Below are 19,089 nucleotides of genomic sequence, written 5' to 3'. Positions count from 1 at the left end.
GCATCCGCTCATCGCGTACGCCCTGCCGAAAGGCAACAATAACAGCATGGGGGGCCACTCGCGGAATAGTGTTGCGGACCTGGCTGAAACGCTGTATGAATCGACGCAGCGTCTCCCCTTCCTGCTGTTGGACGGCGTGGAGGTCGCACTCCAGCCCGGGACGCGCGAACGTACCCTGAAAGTTGGCCACAAATTGGTGGCACAAGTCGTCCCAGGAGCTGATAGATCCTGGGGGTAAGTTCATAAGCCAGGAGCGGGCGGAACCCCTCAAGGCAACATGAAAGTAATTTACCATCACCTTTTCGCTGCCTCCGGCCGCTTGGACGGCCGTCGTGTAGATCTGGAGGAACTCGACGGGGTCGATGGACCCGTCGTACTTCTCTGGCAGCTCGGGGCGGAACTTGGAAGGCCACCTCACCCGACGGAGCTCGGCGGTGAAGGCACGGCAACCGGTGCCGTACCCCGCAGCACGAGCGGGGGTTCTTGGTGGAGAGGAACGGCGAGCCGGGGATCCCCGGTGGTCGTGGGCCGGGAGAGAGGAAGCCTGGTCCTCTGCCCCAACCCCCTGCCGGGTCTCCCGCTGACGCTCGAGAGTGACCCGGGCATCTTCGCGGCCCCTGCGCTCGTCGAGGCGCAAGCGGAGGTCCCGGGCCTCCGACACGTCCGGGGGGATGATGCTCCGCCTGGAGACCCCCCGGCCCGTGCGGGTGTTGCCTGCTGAGGAGCCGACTCTGGCGGCACCGCGCTGAAAAGTGGCGCGAGGACTCTCGACCTGTACCTGGCGGCGAGCGGTGCCGACCAAAGCGGCGATGTCTTGCATCCACCGGCCTTCCGGAGTGTTTGGCGTGGCCTGAATGGGAGGGTGCCTGAGGAGGGCTTGCGCTGCAAGCAAGGCACTCCCTGGGCTGGCCTCACTAAAAGCGAGCCTGCGCCGGGGCGGCGCCCGACGTGATCCAGAGGCGGGCCTAGCGGCCGGGGCCCTGACCATCTGCTGGGGGTCAGAGAGCACGCCGGCAGCGGCGGCGCTGATGGGCCCAGCGCCCTGATCCCCTTGGGCGGGAAAAACCTCTTGGCCGTGGGGCGGCGTTCCGTTACTGGAAGTGGAGCCGGAACACTGGAGATGATGCCCACCGGCCATCTTTTCCTGTGGAGAAAAAAGGGAAACAAACAATCTAGGGATATTCCCCCCTACCTGGCGCGCCAGCTGTCGGAGAGTGAACTCCTGTCGCAGGGATCCCGAGAGACCCCTTTTTAGAGATTCGGCCGGGGGGATGATCCTAGAAAAGCTTGCACGGGAAATGAGCGGAAAAGGAAATAAAATGCGATGGCTTGCGGGGACACCGGGTTTTTGGACAGGTTCGGGCCGCGTGGAGGCGTAACACCCTACTCCTGTATGAGTGTTATATCTATCCTTGAAGGAGATCCTTCAAGGGTATATCTGGTTCACGAGGGAGAGCTGTTTACAAAGAGCAGGAGGCTCTTATGTTCTAGCTGGCTGGTTTCTTGATTGTCTTGTGATCGGGGGTGGTGATTTCTTGTTCTTTGACTGACCTCTTGTTTTTCTCTTGTCCTCCTCTTTTTCGTTGTTCGTCTCTCCGTCCCCTTCTTGGTGCCCCCCTTCTTTTTCTTTTATAGATGCGCCGACCTCGACATATCCTGAATGGGAAAGAGGGGACGCGAGTGCCCAGGTGCCACGGAGAAAGGTCTAATCATTTCACTTTGGCGAAGTGACAGGGGCGGTGGAGGAAGGCGGCGCGCATTCGACCACTAGCCGCTGCGGAAGCTTCGGGGTGCCATAAAAAAAAAACCCACCGGACAGCCTCAGAGGTGCCCGGTGCGTCCACTCTGTCTTGTTCTCCTGCCAGGGCAGGGTGGCAGGCCGAGTGCTTCGATTCTGGTAACGTTATCCCGAGGTGCGCAAGTGGAAACGGGACGGGACCCGTGCATTTAATGAACCCACGCCCCCCAGCCAGGGCATGGCCGGGTCTGACACTGGGGCGTGGGCAGCCGAGAATGTCAGGATGTCAGAATGCCAGGCCACGCGCGCCTATTAAATGCGGCATCGGGCCCTTGACTGGATGATACTCTGGCGACGGGGCCCTTTGAGTCTTTGAACGATCTTGCGCGAACCTTCTGGGGACCGAGTCCCCGGGGGCTGCCACGTGCAGCCCCGAGCACTATTTCCCGAGCATCTTGGGGGGACCTTCGGGGCACCGAGTCCTCGGGGGCTGCCACGTGCAGCCCCGAGCACCCTCTCCCGAGTACTTCAGTGAGACCTTCGGGGCACCGAGTCCTCGCGGGCTGCCACGTGCAGCCCCGAGCACCCTCTCCCGAGTACTTGAGAGGGACCTTCGGGGCACCGAGTCCTCGGGGGCTGCCACGCGCAGCCCCGAGCACCCTCTCCCGAGTACTTGAGTGAGACCTTCGGGGCACCGAGTCCTCGCGGGCTGCCACGTGCAGCCCCGAGCACCCTCTCCCGAGCACTTGAGAGGGACCTTCGGGGCACCGAGTCCTCGGGGGCTGCCACGCGCAGCCCCGAGCACCCTCTCCCGAGTACTTGAGTGAGACCTTCGGGGCACCGAGTCCTCGCGGGCTGCCACGTGCAGCCCCGAGCACCCTCTCCCGAGCACTTTAGAGGGACCTTCGGGGCACCGAGTCCTCGGGGGCTGCCACGCGCAGCCCCGAGTACCCTCTCCCGAGTCTCTGCTTTTACCTTGCAGGGTGGTGATATGTGGTGGGCGGCCGGTTTGGCCTCGGGACTTAGGGACCCCTGGTTCTAAATACACCGACAGATATAGCCATATCATATGAGTCATCAAAATAGATTTCAGTGGCTACATCCACCTATCATTCTAAAATAACACATACATGTGTATAGCTTCATAGAATGATCAACCACATAAAAAGTCATGTGATATTGGCTCCATTGAATCATCAATCCTTACCTACAAAGATAATGCTACTTGTGTTGCTCAGATGCAAATAGGTTACATAAAGAGCAATATCATTAAGCATATTACTCCTAAATTATTTTATCCTCATAAGTTACAACAATATGGAGAGATAAATATCTTGCAAACTAAATCTTGTGATAACCTCGTAGATTTATTCACAAAATTCTTACCAACTTTGACATTCCAATATATTCATTGTATTGGTATGCGACGTCTTCGAGATTTGCAAGAATCAGGGAGAGTCTCATCTTGAATTTTAACATGTTCATACACCATATTGTACTCTTTTTTCTTATATGAGTTTTACTTACAAGGTTTCTCATAAAAAGTTTTAATGAGACAATATCTACACAAGAATATATGTTATATCTCCTATTTTCTCTATCGGGGTTTTTAAATGAGGTATCAAAGATATATTTGATCCACAGATCATACCTATTGTTCTCTAAACTCTCTTATGGGCTTTCCCTTTCAAGGTTTTCTCGTATGATAATGAGGCAATAATCAATGTATATTGTATTATTTTCTCTTTATTTTTTCTACTGGGTTTTAAAAGAGTTTTAACAATATATTACTATTACTCTCCTCATATTTTTCTAACATTATTTTTGGAGTAGTTCTCAAGATGATATATACATGGATCGACATTGATCAAGAGGAGTGTTAGAAAACAGTAGTGATCAATGCCAGCAACCATCCAGCGGTTGCTCAACTGGCAATTGCCCGATGGTTGTTCGTGCTCGTTGGGCGGTAGACACCCATTCGGGAGCGATGCCTCCCGAACGGGCACCCTTTTACCATGTATAAAACACCACATCTGTCAATAAGAATTAAGAGTTTGAATCTATTTGTTTGTCTCTTTTCTTTACATTACAATTGACTTTCAATTAGTTAAACAACACACTAACAAAAGCAAATGCATGTATACGATATCTCTAACTGCAACAAATTGAAATAATTTAGCGTCATGTACACCAGACCTTGAAATAACTAGAGCACCTAAGTCTCAGAGTAAGCAGGTAGGCGACCACAAACTGGCCTCAAGACCACAAAGTAGAGTAACTTGCAAAACCAAACATCTAAAAATGTGAGAAGAAATAGGGAAAAAAAAAACATGGTAAGCATTTGCAAAGACTACAGAGAGACCTACAAAGCCAAAGGCCCAGTCTATAGTCCACTCGGATATTTTTTTTCCTAGCTAGCAACCAAATTTTGGGCCGTTGAATCTCTGATCCATCTCGAATCCAATGGCTCCCCATCTCTCTTCCTCCACTAGCCTCCATCCTCAGCTAATGTGTGCCCTGACATCAACACCTTGCCCTCTTCTTGTTGTCTCCGGTGGCTCCCGCCGCCGGATCTATGACCATCACCACCCACCATGCTAATCCATCATGAATAAGTCGCCCCTGCTGCTGACCCCACCCACCACCGATCTAACTACCAGCCCTGGTGTCGGATCTCACTAGAATCAGAGAAGAGGGTGAAAATGGCAAGAGAGGAAAAATCGTGTGTTGGAAGGGGAAGGAACACTCAATTAGGGCTCATTTGGGAGCCTCCCCTCTGGGATCCTCGCCTATTAACGGGTTTTTTGGGCCCGATCCGAGTGCTTTCCACGGGGAAGAACCCACGCCTACCTAGGTCGGGATCAATTCCCAGTATTCGGCACACGGTGTACCGAATATGATGCCAGCATGTTGTGATTTCATGTAATTGTCAACTTTTAACAAAATTTGTAATTATTTGCTAACTTTAATGTACATTTCAAAATTCCTAATTCACCATACATGTAGTCTCTAAGGTAGTAGGCAGCCTTAATACTTAGATATGTTTGAACATGCACAATTTAAAATGTAGTAGTAGCAATATTCCCCCTTATATCATTGATCATCTCAAGATGACGGTGAAAAGTGACGATGTAAATTAGTGGAAGAATGCTAGTTGTGCCAGTCAAAACTATCAGGGTAAGATGGTTGTCGTCTACGAGGTGGTGATTGGAAGTTGTGAGGATGGGTACAAGCAAATCCACTATCATCTTCACGGTCATCATCTTACAGTTGAGGATCTGCTGTGATGGCTACTACGTACAAATGATTGTGTGCCGCAACTCAGCGGTCGAATAAGACGAGATCTGTTTCAGGCTGCCTACACCTCTTACAACTATAGAGCTGGGAGTACCTCCCAGTTTGTCGATCATGGATGAGCAAGAGCTATGACCGTGAAGATGATGGTGGATTTGCTTGTACCTATCCTCATAACTTCCAATCACTACCTCATAAACGACAATCATCTTACCCTGATAGCATTGACTGACACAACTGTCATTCTTCCGCTAATTTATATCATCACTTTTCACCATCATCTTGAGATGATCAATGATACAAGAGGGAATATTGTCACTACTATATTTTAAATTGTACATGTTCAAACATACCTAAGTGTTAAGACTGCCGACTGCCTTAGAGATTACGTGCATGGTGAATTAGAAATTTTGAAATATACATTTAAATTAGCAAATAATTACAAATTTTGTTAAAAATTGATAATTATATAAAATCACAACATGACGGTATTATATTCGACACATCGTGTACCGAATATAGATTTTATTGTATTCGGTTCTGTACCCCATCACACAAGACGACCTCCAGCCTGGGCCGCGTGCCTGGTCGGCACTCGCGCCGTGGGCCACCAGAACGCGCTCGCCACCTTGCCTGCCTGGGCCCTCCGCGCTGGACCGTCGCCGCGCCTGGACTCTGGGCCGAGCTCGCATCGTGTCCCTGGTGGGCCCTACCACGTGCGCCCGCCGCTTCGTGGGCTGCTCACGTGCGCTGCCCGAGCCGTAGCTCCTCTCTGGTCCACCCGCGTCGTGTGCTGCTGCAACCACCGAAGAAGCCAACACACCTCCACGCGTCCACGTGAGCCGCACGAGGCCGTACCGCACGCACTGCTTTGGGCTGGCTGCGCTGTTCCACGCGCACCGACGCCGCCGTGCCTCTCTGACCGCACGTAAACCAGCTGCCCACGTCAAGCATCACGGAGCCAAGTTGAAATTATCGAATAACTATGTCTGTATCTTAAAAAAATTAAATAGATTCGTAATTTATGTATTAAAAAGAAATTACTGGATAAAATTGATATTGATATTATTATCAGTGACTTCGCATCTATAAATATTAGAAAAACTTATTTAAGATGATTTTAGAAAATATTTAAGGTGATTTTTGATATACTTTAAATATTTATCAGAATAATAAAATAAATATTATCTTTACAATTTATATATTAATTATTTTTTATATTTCAATTTAATAGACCTCTCTTTAATTTCACTCTGATTTCTAAAATCTCAGAACCGACCCTACCGAAGATCAGGACATCATTGAGAATCGGAAAGTCAAAGAAGGCATTGTGGTTGCACTCGTGCGCGATCACCCACATGCCAAAGAGCATGCAGCCTTGAGTGGACCAGTAGAGCGGCCAAGCAATTAGGTATCAGAGCGTGCTCGAGAGAAACGGGATGCCGACAAGCGAGGTTGTAGAGTAGGTAGGAAACGACCTGATCAACAAGCGCTAGAAGCAGTGTGACAGGACAGCCTTCCAGATCTGCGCCAACGTGAATGGCAGCCGACTAGGCCTATGGCATGGCAACGTGGGTTGGGTTCGACACTCGTTGGGCCCGTTGAGGCCCACATCGAGATAAAAGAAACATGACCGAAACAGCCCACCCCACGGTGTTGCGCGATGGACTTTTTTCTTATATATTTTTAAATCCGAAAATTGCAAATGTATATATTTGTTTTGAAATTTTACAACTCTATACCCATGTCGCCTTCAAACAGGTAATATGTTTTTTAAAAAAATGCAGCGTTCCAATGTTATCAAATTTAAAATGCTATCAAAATAATTATGAAAATTCTGAAAAATAATTAAGAGCACGACGAAATGTGCAAAAAAAAAGTGCAGTTTGTTTTCTAGGCCCGACCAAAGTTACGAGGCCTATTCTTTTTTCTTCACGAAAAGATTTCGAGTCAGGCCTCATGCTGTATCACTACAAATTTTCTTGATTTGGGGCCCATTTTTCCTAATTTGATTTTTTTTTGACATTTTCGCTCTAGATTGGGCCCGCAGAGGATGTTCGTCGGCCGAGCCGGGTTCCGGGCCTGGCCCAATGTCATCGCCGGGTCTCCGATGTCCCAACCCCAGCCGCAAGAACAACAGGGAATCGGCGGGGGCGGCGGCGCGATGGTGTGCGCTAAGTGTAAGAACCTCTCCCTCCCTCTCTCTCTCCCCTCGCCCTAGACGTTTCTGCTCCCGAATTTCGCCGGTTTCCTTTTGCCATAGAAGTTCCCCCGTGCTGGGATCTGCATTTTTTTTCCTCTGAAAATTTTGATGGAATTTGGCCTACAGGCGAGAAGAAGCTGGGGAAGGTGATCGTGCCGGACAAGTGGAAGGAGGGCGCCAGCAACACCAACGAGAGCGGCGGCCGCAAGATCAACGAGAACAAGCTCCTCTCCAAGAAGAACAGGCCAGCTCTCTTCTCACCTTAGTTTCCCCCACCCCCCACCGAGCCGTCTCCTCTACTACCGGTTCTTTGCGGTTCAGTTCCGGCTGGTATCCTCCACAAAAATCCAAGCGCCGATTCGATCCGCAGGGTGGATGAGATGTTTTAGGGGAAAAGGGAGCTGTCGTTGATGAATTGATATGGTTAGCTCAACAAGGAGCTTGTTGAAAACATTGTTTCACGGAGCAGTAGTCAGATCAGATGGGTGAACAGTCGATGCCAATTGCTTGGGATCCCAGGGTCTGTTTTTTAAGGAAAGAGAAAAAAATAAACACCAGAGCTATGGCAGCTCCAGGATGTTATGGGGATAGTAAGTGGTCACATGAAGATCCATAGTAATCAAGCAACTGACTGAAGTGTGTTTTGGTCGAACATAACGGACAGGCTGGTAGACTTGAACTTTAAGCCGCCCAAAGGAATATTTTCAGAAAATCATGGCACCTCTCTTTTCGGTGCAACTAGACAAACTCAATTCCCCATCAACTAAATCAGGCTGATAATATGCCGGTGATACAAGCTCTTGTTCTTGACCATTTGGGACCAGGTTCCGGCTGCCTTATGTTCTATGATGGTGGTACCATGGTAGTCTAATGCCCCCTAACAGCATGTGTGCCTCCACAATGCAGGGCCTTATTACAACATGTCTTTTTAACTGAATTTTTTAAGTGTCATTTGGGTGAACATAGAAATAGGAACAAATCGCCTCTCGAATCAACGAACCTTTCAGGAAAATATAGTAATAGTGGAAAGAAAGGGGAAAAGAACAGAAGCTGAGGAAAAGGAATAGGAGTCTTCATTTGTAAATGATGAAAATAGGTATTAGCTAGGGGTTCATATGGATATGGAGAAGTAGGGCACTGAGATTTTCAGTTTTCATTTGGGCTCTTTAACTTAAAATTTATATTATGGTTCAATATTTATGTTCAAGTAAGATGCTCTTGAGTTTCCGTGGAACTATCCTATATCTCCATTGGTTAGTCTATTTTCTTTGTATTTGCTCAAGACCTGTGATGTTGCTTAAAGTTTTAGCTGTGGGTTCTCCATATACAGATTCCACAACCTCGTTGGACATTTTCCTGAACGAAAGCCATCTTTTTTCTTGTCTCTATTGAAATCGCATCCTTTTCTTTTTCTAACTTTTAAGTGTTCAAATTATACACCTGGAAGGTAGGATATTGTGATTGTGGTCTAACTCTGTGCACTGGTGCTTAATCTCAGGTGGACTCCTTATGGAAACACCAAATGTATAATCTGCAAGCAACAGGTGCACCAGGATGCAAAATATTGCCACACCTGTGCTTATTCAAAAGGTTAGAAACTCGGTCTTGGGTACTTGATACAAGTCCGTTCATACATTCAAAATATTAGCATGACTTTACGTGATGTTATCCGAAATTTTGTAAAATCCTGATTCTTATCATAGTATTGACCTTTTTTCAGGAGTGTGTGCAATGTGCGGGAAGCAAGTGCTAGACACGAAGCTCTACAAGCAAAGCAACGTGTGATCTCATCTGTACTCTAATAACTCGTCAGATCTTGTACTCGCAATCTAGCCGTGGAAAAAATAGATATGTATGTGAAGGGAATAAAATATGTACCTGGCTAACAATTCTGGAACATGAAACGTCTCTAAAATTAAAGCTCCAAGTGAGCTTGTGTCTGACATAACTGGGAATTCGTTGTTACTTTCTTCAGCAAATGTCTGACGTACGGGGATGTTGCTGACTGTTCTTGCGATTGAATGCAGTGTGTTCTGTAGTCCTGATTTCACGCTTGGAATTCGTATGCGCTTTTTTATCAGATTTTCTATGAGCTCCATAGCAGCAGTTTCTACAGAGCTTCCCACTTCTAAATGCTGCATACAAACCATCACCACGGCACTGAAATATCCTGTATATTTGATAAGAAAACGCATTCGCACTCATGAATAAACTTTATAATAATACTGGGATTTAACCTCATCTCTCGTCGGTAGGACGAGAGAGAGAACATTTCTTCATTGCCAGTGCAGTTTGTCTAAACATTGCTTCTTGTTTACTGCTACATTACACATCAAGATGACACTCAACGGTACAACCTGTCATATGTACTGCTACAATTAGACAGAAGCATCAACTATGGCCAGGTCAGCTACAAGGCTACAGCTAGCTATTCAGTTCTATGTAGTGAAAATACAGGAGACTAGGTTACATGCTACAATGCACGAGAGAAATGAAGTAAATCCATTGCTTGGAATTTTATTTCTTGACGCAGATTGCAGTTCTAACTTAAGTTTGCTGGTTGAGCACATGACGGAGCTGAATCTTCTGGCTTTCCATCCGAGCTTCCAGAAGCTTCGCCTTCAGGCTCTGCCTCTGAACCAGCTCCATGCAGCCTCTGAAACCCCGGTTGAGCTGACTGTTCATCGAGTCCGGAGAGCTCCATTGCGCTGTACTTGGGGAGCTGAGTCCCATTTCTTGATTCGCGCCTTTGGTAGTAGAATACACGCCATTTGGGAGACTTGCATTTGATGATCTCCCATTTATCATCTCTGCAGCTTCTTTCGCGCGGAAATCAAAGTTTTTCAGAGGGGATGACTTCCAGAGCTTCGATATGGCCGACTCTTTCTTCTTGGGCTGTTTCATGTCTGTCAAGTAATTATTGCTCAAGTCATCACACAGCTTGTTGTTCTGGCCACCCTCGGAATCATTTCCACTTGTCCATGAAATTCTGTCAAAGATCTTGTTGATTGAATGTTCACTTCCATACGGCGAACGGCTTGAGCCCTGCATCTCTTCATGGCTCATGGTCTCCCAGCTGCTGGCATCTTCTGTCTCGCTCTCATCACAAGGGCTTCCATCTGGGAACAATTTGGCTCGGTTTTCCATGAATATATCAGCCATCGGGCTAGCTTCTTGGATTTCTGTCTCGTAAAATGCGTAACTTTGCTTATGGCACGGTTCGGTCTTCTTTTTCTCAGGCTCTTCACTTGGGCGCAGCTCTTCAAAGATGGACAGTATATCTTCTGATGCCCGCGGTGGCTCATACGTGAATTCAACCTCTTGTGCTCTGACTGATCCAATTGCTTGTACCATGTTATCTGCTGCTTGGACAAGTGCGCTGTCTCCTTTGGCAGAGCTGAAAGTGGAGATGAAAGCCTCGACATCCTGCTGTAGTTTGCTCAACTGTTCATATTTGGCTTCAAGAGTGAGTTTTGCATCAACAAGTTTCATCTGCACACGCTCCTCACGCCACACCTCAGCCATCTGTAGCAATTTCCTGTCCTCATCCACCTCCCCCCGCAGTTTGAGAGAATCCTGCTTCAATGCTTCTATCTCTGACTTGTGTTCCTCTATCTCCCTCACCAGCTTGTTGCACACCTCCTCTGTAAGTTCGCGCGTCTTCTGCTCATTGTCATACTCCTGCAGCAGCTGCTTTGCCGCCATTTTGACCTCTTTTAACTCATCAACAAGCTTAAAGTTAATAGTCTCCAATTGCCTCCGGTTCTTTTTCTCATGCTCAAGATCTGCCTTCATATCTTCAAGAATGGCTCGAACCTTCTTGTGCTCTCTGTTTTGCCAAGCTGCTTTCTCCTCTGAGAGTTTCTTGAACAAGTGATCAAGTTGCTTCTTGGCTGAAAGCCGCTCGGCTTCTAGCTCACTCACCTTATCCCGTGCCTGATGAAGCTCCATCTGGAGGGCAGCAACATAACCTTCCCCTTGCTGTTCCTCAACTAGATTTAGTTGACTAGCAATCACATAGGCCCCATCAGGTTCAATCCCCTTTATGTTCATAGGCTCCCATTTTGTTACGTTCTCCAAGTTAGAGGCAAGATGAAGCTGTACCTGCACAATTAAATTCACTGAATTAACTTACAGCACGGGACCAATAACAGCAATTTAGGTGAAAGTAATTTCTAGCTTTACCTTGTGAAGCTCTCCACTACGTGGCTCCAGGACTGAGTCGGGGCTTGAACTGTCATTCTTCAGATGATGGTGGTGACCAAGAGGATCCCTCCTCAGAAGCTGAGCTTGTAAATGTCTCGGTATATGCTGTCATAGAAGTAAATGAAACCAACAAAGGAACATGAATAGCCAACATACTGTCACAAAAGCAGAAAATAAATATCGCTAGTTTTCATCTCTTTCCAGAAACAAAACGTCATATAGGTAACAAATTCAGATAGCTCCCCTCAGATCTACCCATCCTCGAAGTTACAGCCTACGCAACATTATCGTTAAACCAATAAAAACCTGTGAAAGATAACAGGTACATAAAATAAATTCAAAGATGTATTATCTGCGCTTATAAACTCGAGGTAACTCTATTGGTCAGACCATCCAGATGATTTCAACAAATTCGACAATGAGCAATTTTATGAAACAGTATAGCATCCTCCAAAAACAGCACCCGCTATTGCTATGCTCATGGCAACAATAAATGACAGCTGCATATAATCGGCACCTTTAACTTAAGTGGAAACTTAACTCATAACCTAGTTTACACCAAACCATCCGGTAAGATAACAGCAGTAACTCCAGTGGTGTAAACACTACACAAGCAGCTGCAGTGCATGAGACAACTTGATTACTCCCACATCAACAACCCTAGAAGGTACAGCCGTGCCCGCTTAATTGCACGGCGCACCGACGATTCAATGCCGGCGCTGGGCCGGGGTCCCCGACGAAGGAGTTAGGAGCAGATCACATGAGCAAGATTGGGTGCATCACAAGAAACGCGCCCACGGCCTGACCAATAAATGCCACCGGCGACACTGAAAGGGACGCTCCATAAATGGGGATCTGGGCTTCGATTCGGCAGCGCCGTGCGACGCCGCAACGGCTAGCAACTGCTTGGCGCCACGAGCTGGAACGGATGCTGGTAGGATGGTACGAGGGTCAGGCTGGTAATGCGTTTTGATGAAGGCGTCGCCGTCCTGGATTCGCCTCCCGTACGCCGAATCGGAGGGAGGAAGCAGTGAAATGCCGAAATTTCGAGCGGGAGCAGAGCTGAACTGGGCTAAAAATCGAACTTTTTTTTTCGGTGATGGGGGGACACGAGTTGGGGTTACGTACCTCGAGGCCGACACGGCCGGTGACGTCGCGCTCGCCGGCGGGTGCCTCCTCCGGCGGGCGCAGCCGCCACACCGCCGCGGCCAGCCGTCTCACGGAGGTGGCCGGGTCCCCGCGCGGCTTCTCTGCGCCGGCATTGCCCTCGCCGCCCCGCGCGGCCCAACGCAGCTGCGGGGTAGCCGGCCAGCCTCGGCGTCCGCCGCCACCGGTGCTTGCGGCGGCGGGTGTGCCTTTGAGCGGACGGTGATGGCGGAGGCGGCGGGGGGCGCGGGGCGGCAGGGCGAAGGAGTACGCGGAGGCGCGGGAGGATGGCGGCATTGGCGGCTGGCGGGGATAGGGCTCCGGCGGCGCGAGGAGGCGAGGGTGGAGGGGAGAGGGACTAGAGAGCGAGGCTTGGGAGACGTTGGAGACGGACGCGACAAGGGGAGGGAATTATGGGGCACGGAAGGAAAGAACGGTTTTTTCGAGGACCTGTAAGGGAGAAGGCATTCAATGAGGATTGAGGAGCATGTGTGTCGATTTATGACTACGAAATGACTGTTTGAAGAGTTTGTTTCAACTAGGGTAACTTGGACCTATTTCTCCCATTTGTATGATTTTACATCGTTTAATTCAGAAGAGGCACATAAAAATATGCATTAGGAAAATATATTTGGTTTTATAAGACACTGATTCGAGAGGAAGCAAGAGGAGTTTAGACCACTTGTAGGTTAAGAAATAGGTAGAATTGGTAGGTGGAGTAGAGTGATAGGGTAACGACGAAGGGGACATCGTGAAGATTATAAGAGTGACAGAGTGTTTTAAACCTTTTATCTGTGTTTGGGATTAAACTGAGGTCGTAGATGGCACGCCTTTGCGTCTTAGTCAACCACGCTCAGGTAGGCTAATATAGGATGTTCTTCCTCTAAGATGCTTTTAATCGAGGCATTGAAACTTTTGCTCGTCTCACTCAAGAATATGAGGAAACCTTTTCAAAATTATATCACATGGTGCTCTCAACTTAGTAATTTTTGTTCAAGGCTTTTAGAACTTAATTGCATATTAGTTTTCACCTTTTAGCCAAAGTCTTTTTTTAGAAACACTAGTGTGAGGAGCCGATCAAATGGTATTCCAATTAATCATCAGGACGATTATTTGCTTAATCACGGTCACGATGATTAACCAAAATATCATCCCGGTAGTCCCGGCATGTGTTTTGTGTCTAAGATCAGAACACAAGTATTTTCAAGATATAGTATCACAACAAAGCTTAAGAAAAAGTAAGTAATTAAATTATATTACAAGTTTCTAAACATTTAACCATTTATAACAATTTACATCAAAAAGGAGCTAGAAGGATAAAAAAACATATTACCTCCTAACCAAACTAGAAACTATGCAATGGAAGATTAACATCTATCATTACCAAAAGCTAAGTGAAGCCATATGCCCTTAGGTTCCACCTAAAAGCATGTCACATGAGTAGTTTGCACATCGACGGACATAAAGTAGCCAAATACGAGCTCCTCCACACCGGTAGAACCTGAAAGAGCAGCGTGAGTACGAAGTTAATCGTAAGACTTAATCCATATTGGGTACATATAATAACCCGACTCCAAGGATTATACATTTAAGTCATTAGCAAGAAGTATGCCACAAGGTTAAGTAAATTCATAAACGTAATCATCCTAGACACCTATGTGTGAGCATCTATACTTAACTAAATATACCTTCCTACCCTGTAACCAACAACTTGAACATAATATAACTGGAATTATCTCATATAATCAATGGTCATAAACAACCATTTTCAACATACCCTTCCGTATCACCCATCCCCAAACTCCAAAAACTCTACGACCGATGTAAATAAACAGAAACATGCTCTCAAGGCAGGAGGGAAGCCGCATTCTGGCATTGACTTAATATTGGGACAAGACTTGATATCTAACTTTTATGAGACTATGAGAGAGCTCTGAAGATGCAGATCATCTGGGAGAGACAGGAGATTCTCGCAGTATTTGATCACAATTTCTTCCTAGGAAGATGGAACATGCTGCTCTTTTAGAAAGGGAATCGCTAAATCTCACCTTAGTGTTTTAGAGGGCTCTAAGACCATCCCCAACCATATTCCCTTCATTTTGTTTCCTTCCTGATTCCCTTCTCCGTTTTCATTCCCTTTATTTTCTCTCATCTCCAATAGCTTCCCTTCGAGGGGAATCGCGAAGGGAAAGGAGAGAGAATCCCGTCCTGAAGGGAATGATCCTGTGAATCCTGTCGTGAAGGGAATCATGAAGGAAAACCGTTGAAACATTGAAGGGAACGAAAATCCCTTCACGATGAGATTTTGGTCCTCGAAGGGAAGCCATTGGGGCTAGCCTTAGGCTAGCCCCAACGACTTGAATTTTGGTGCCTCGGATTTGTGCTACAGGGATGGCAGGCATATGAGCTAAGAAAAATTCATGTGTTTTAAGGCCTCCTACCACCTGAATTTTTGTTTATACCTTGGATACAGTTAGTTTATCTTGGAACTACAGTTACTTTACACATGAGTTACAATCACTTTTTAGGTGTAATTTTTGAGTAATGATGGTGTAATAAAAATTTGGGTGTTAAGAGCCCCCAATAGCACCTGTTTTTTTGGTTAGTACAAAATTAGATCTAATCTGAGCCGTATATCTGAAAATTGGATGGTTGAAAAATCAGGTATTGGGAGCATATACAACGCCCGAGTGTTGTATAGATGCTCCCAAAAATGCTGCATGGACAACAAGAAATCTCCAACTTCCTGATGGAGGAGTGTTGTGGGCCTTAGCCAGGATACTGTAGCGGCTGCATCTCCCTCTATCAAGTAGATATTTAGTTATCTTAAGTTAGATTGGTTTATTAGGGAATAGATAGATTAGTTTCCTTTGTTAGGGATCCGATTGATTTGGTTTGATCTTTCCATAGGTTAGATATACGTTTCTTAGAAGTCAAGACAAGCAACAAATATAAAGAGATAGCCATGTACCAGTTACGAGAGAAGCAAAGAATAGATCAAGTTTAATAAAGGACCGACATGGTAAGAGCCTCTCGCCACAGGGTGGAGCCCTGTTTGTGACGAGGACGACTAGCGCAATTATCTTCCACTAATCGACCATCACCAATCAACTACCACATCAATCAATAAGAAGAGCAGCAACAAGTGAAACAACAACCAGAAAGGCAGAAGCAGAGAAAGCCAGTAGGCATACCATTCAGGCGACCTCTAATAGATAAGATCCTCATGCTGAGCTTCGATGACCTCCCTTCTCATATCAAACAATGCTTCCTTTACTTTGCTGCATTCAAGACTGAGGAAGCTATCGACTCTGAGAAGATAGTTCGTCTATGGGTAGCTGAGGGGCTTATGCAAGTTACTGATGGGTGAACTATGGAGGAGCATGCGCAGGACTATCTGAAGATGTTAATCTCCTAGTGTCTAATCAATTTGGTTCAGATGGACTACAACAATAATATCATTACCGTCAGTATCCGTGGAAATGTCCTTGCCTTACAAATGTCAGAGGCTCATGAGAGCAATTTTCTCCAAGTCCATAACAGCACCACTGATCTTCCTCTTTTTTTTCTAACGGCGTTTCCCCAACTTGCGCGGCCTTCTGGAAGGGCAAGGGTGCAGGATGGGGGCTCGAACCCTTGCCGGTTCAACTCCTCTTTGAAGTCTTACCACCGGGCTCTATATCCGTCCGCACCACCGATCTTCCTCGCACAGCCATACATGGGCTTCTTGTTATGTGAATTTCCAGAAGCCCCCTATGATGATGACGGCAAGAGCACAGCTAGCTGCTATCCGCTACATCCCAAAGGTGTGGAAGCTAATCATAGGCCGTGGGAAAAACTTCACCAGCTATCGATGCAAGTTCTTACGCGTGATTGATCTCAAAGGTGCAGTGCAACGATCTACCTAGCCAGAGGAAATTGGGTGGCTGGTCCATCTAAGGTACCTCGGCCTTGCACGCAAGAGATTGAAGAAACTTCCAAGGTCACCCACACCCACATAGTTGAAGTTCCACAGGATTTTTGGAATCCAATCACTACGGCATGTGCTAGCATGACATCTTAAGGATGCCCCCCCCCCCACCAAGTAAAATCATTACACAACCTCCATGGTGTCCCTTGGGGCCCATGGGTTCAGAAGAAGAGGTTGACCAACCTCTGCTCTACAAGTATGGAAGCTATCAAGAAGTGCACAATGTAAGGTTTTTCTTACTTATCTTGCCAGTATAGAGAGAAGTAAATTCTATAGGATCCGGTCTTACGAAAGTTCCTCTTTCCTGGGATGACACCTGTCTACACTCTTTCTCATCTTCAGCTCAGCCATTGGATCACGAGATGGATAGTATGGATGTGATCTCACGAGGATCTTTCTAGACAGTGTCCTATAAAATTTGCTTCTAGCATGGAGTGCCTCACGTCATTGGACCAAGAAGCTAACGAAGGAGTTGACCTCCTATTAGATGAACTGCTAACTATGCTAGTCCTGCGCAATCTTCAACGTCTTAAGCTACATGGCACGGTTCAAACAACAATATGGAGCTACACTTACGTGCCCCTTAACCTCAGCAAGCTAGAGCTTCACAAATCAGGCTTTTAGGCCAAGAACACATCAACATGATTGCTGGCTCGCCAAACCTTTTATAACTTATGTTTGGGAAAGATCCATATGTGCAGGAAGACATGCGCATTCCATATCGTGGATTGCCCAGATTGACGACATGGGATGTGGAATCAACAGATAATGAGTCCTCACTCTTGCATCTTGAGCATATGTGCATTTTCAGATGCATCAAACTGACAATGATGTGCAATGCCAGGTTATTCGATCATCGCTTATTTTCGGTGTCGTTGCTTCTTGAACGGATCAAGACGGATGCGGAATTATGGATAGCGGCGGGAGCACGACACCTAAATCGCTTATTCTGTAAGTAGTCCGTTAGGCCTTGCGTCACTTCGTTGCCACCTTGCATGAGTCTCCTTGTGTCGTATTTATAATTAATCTTTTGGTATGTCTTCTTAATACAATGATGCATAATACTCCTACGTATTGGAAAAAACAAACTAACAACCATCCCTGAGTACCTGCAGAAGCTCCAAAATCTTGTCCTGCCAACCTTCGACGACTTGCCAGAGCTTCTCATGCTTCCCCCCTTTGGAAATTCTCATGGGACAAGCTAAAAAAAATTGTTGAGGGAACAGGTTTAGTGAGAACAGTAATGTCTGACCAACTCACATTAGATCGTTTACATCATTACGTAGTTTACTTCGTCTATATGATACATATTCTGTATACAATTGTACAGTAGTATGTACTAACGAATTTTAATTAAATAAAATTTATCTACTTTGACAGTTAAATGGGAGAAGCAGTTGATTAATCATTGGAACAATTAAATGCTCCCAGCATACAAAATGTGACAACTCACACGCTGCCAACAGTTGGAATGGATATTTCCCATAACACTGGTATAATGTGGCGCGCCAATGTGCACCGTACTGCTCCAGAATTACAGATCCCACTTGAAGTTTTAATTGATAATATACGACATGTATGTTGAACTTAATGCATATCGTAAATCGACTTTTAGCTTTGACAATTCACCTTTGCATTTTAGAAATAACAGTGCAAATTAACACTTGTTCTGTCAATAAAACCTGTCACTAGCTTATTGGTTAGTAATTGGATCACTAGCACACTAAAATCCATTCTATTCTTAGTTTCTCACATCTCGTGCATTAAGTGAGCGTTCACCGAGATAGCAGGTGTTTATTGGGGGAGAAGAGAGTACTTTGCAGAAGGGACTGAGATCCAAAGTCACCGCTACAGTGAATTCGCTACAGTGGACTGTCGTGCAATACATTATATGTGACTTTAGTCCTTCCGCAAGTCGTGGATCGAGAACGAACATCGAGATTTATTGACACAGTAACTTTACAGTATCCATGCTACAGTGAATTCGATACGATGGGTTACCGTACATTACCTGTGCTACAGTGATTCGCTGCAAATCACTGTTGCAGCAGACATATTTTACTGTTCAAAAATACTGTAGCGCCGATTAGGAGACAGGGGAAGCTCGACATCACTTTATCAGTGAAAAAACATCACTCTGATGAGTTAATTCGGTATTCGAATTGGCCCTGAGCTAGCTATGATCATAAAAAAGATAGGGATTCTAATTTTCTCATGCGCTAGTTTTCTGCCCATTTGTTGTAATGGGCGTAAAAGATTTGTTAAAAAAAATCTATAGAATTGCTACACCGACAACTAGAATTGGAGCAGCAATTCAACAAGTTCATCGTGACTTGCATATTCATTCACAACCACAATTTCTCTTGCATATTCATTCACAACCACAATTTCTCCATTATATTACACAAGCACAAATTAATAGCCTAAGTTAGTGAGCAGTCTTATACATTAAATTAGAAAAAGGAAATATTTTTTATTGTGGTCGGGAAAATTTGTTTACCAATCCTAATTAGAAGTAGGGATTTGAACGCT

At 46.1% G+C, this 19,089-nt stretch overlaps 2 protein-coding genes across 2 annotated transcripts; one reads left to right on the top strand and one right to left on the bottom strand.

Moving 5' to 3' along the window:
• Positions 1–7,105: 7,105 nt before the first annotated feature.
• Positions 7,106–9,277, top strand: LOC133898335 (uncharacterized). Its single transcript, XM_062338998.1, has 4 exons — positions 7,106–7,212; positions 7,362–7,479; positions 8,734–8,825; positions 8,956–9,277. Exons 1-4 carry the CDS (start codon positions 7,143–7,145, stop codon positions 9,018–9,020), a joined length of 345 nt encoding a protein of 114 aa, XP_062194982.1. The 5' UTR covers positions 7,106–7,142; the 3' UTR covers positions 9,021–9,277.
• Positions 9,278–9,501: 224 nt separating this feature from the next.
• On the bottom strand, positions 9,502–13,061 carry LOC133898334 (uncharacterized). Its single transcript, XM_062338996.1, has 3 exons — positions 12,570–13,061; positions 11,421–11,546; positions 9,502–11,339 (listed from the first exon to the last, which is right to left on the bottom strand). The coding sequence occupies exons 1-3, from the start codon at positions 12,882–12,884 to the stop codon at positions 9,783–9,785; spliced, it is 1,998 nt and encodes a 665-aa protein (XP_062194980.1). The 5' UTR covers positions 12,885–13,061; the 3' UTR covers positions 9,502–9,782.
• Positions 13,062–19,089: the final 6,028 nt, after the last annotated feature.

This window comes from Phragmites australis, chromosome 18, assembly GCF_958298935.1.
Source record: "Phragmites australis chromosome 18, lpPhrAust1.1, whole genome shotgun sequence".
NCBI lineage: Eukaryota > Viridiplantae > Streptophyta > Magnoliopsida > Poales > Poaceae > Phragmites > Phragmites australis.
The sequence above is the reverse complement of the archived record's forward strand: the minus strand, read 5'-3'. Positions and strand labels throughout refer to the sequence as shown.

Excerpts from the sequence above, each read along its gene's own strand:
- LOC133898335 (XM_062338998.1), top strand. The coding sequence starts at position 7,143 with ATGTCCCAACCCCAGCCGCAAGAACAACAGGGAATCGGCGGGGGCGGC. Across the intron at positions 7,213-7,361 it reads CGCGATGGTGTGCGCTAAGT|GCGAGAAGAAGCTGGGGAAG; the intron begins GTAAGAACCTCT and ends TTTGGCCTACAG. Across the intron at positions 7,480-8,733 it reads CTCCTCTCCAAGAAGAACAG|GTGGACTCCTTATGGAAACA; the intron begins GCCAGCTCTCTT and ends GCTTAATCTCAG.
- LOC133898334 (XM_062338996.1), bottom strand. The coding sequence starts at position 12,884 with ATGCCGCCATCCTCCCGCGCCTCCGCGTACTCCTTCGCCCTGCCGCCC. Across the intron at positions 11,547-12,569 it reads CCGGCCGTGTCGGCCTCGAG|CATATACCGAGACATTTACA; the intron begins GTACGTAACCCC and ends CTTCTATGACAG. Across the intron at positions 11,340-11,420 it reads GTAGTGGAGAGCTTCACAAG|GTACAGCTTCATCTTGCCTC; the intron begins GTAAAGCTAGAA and ends TTAATTGTGCAG.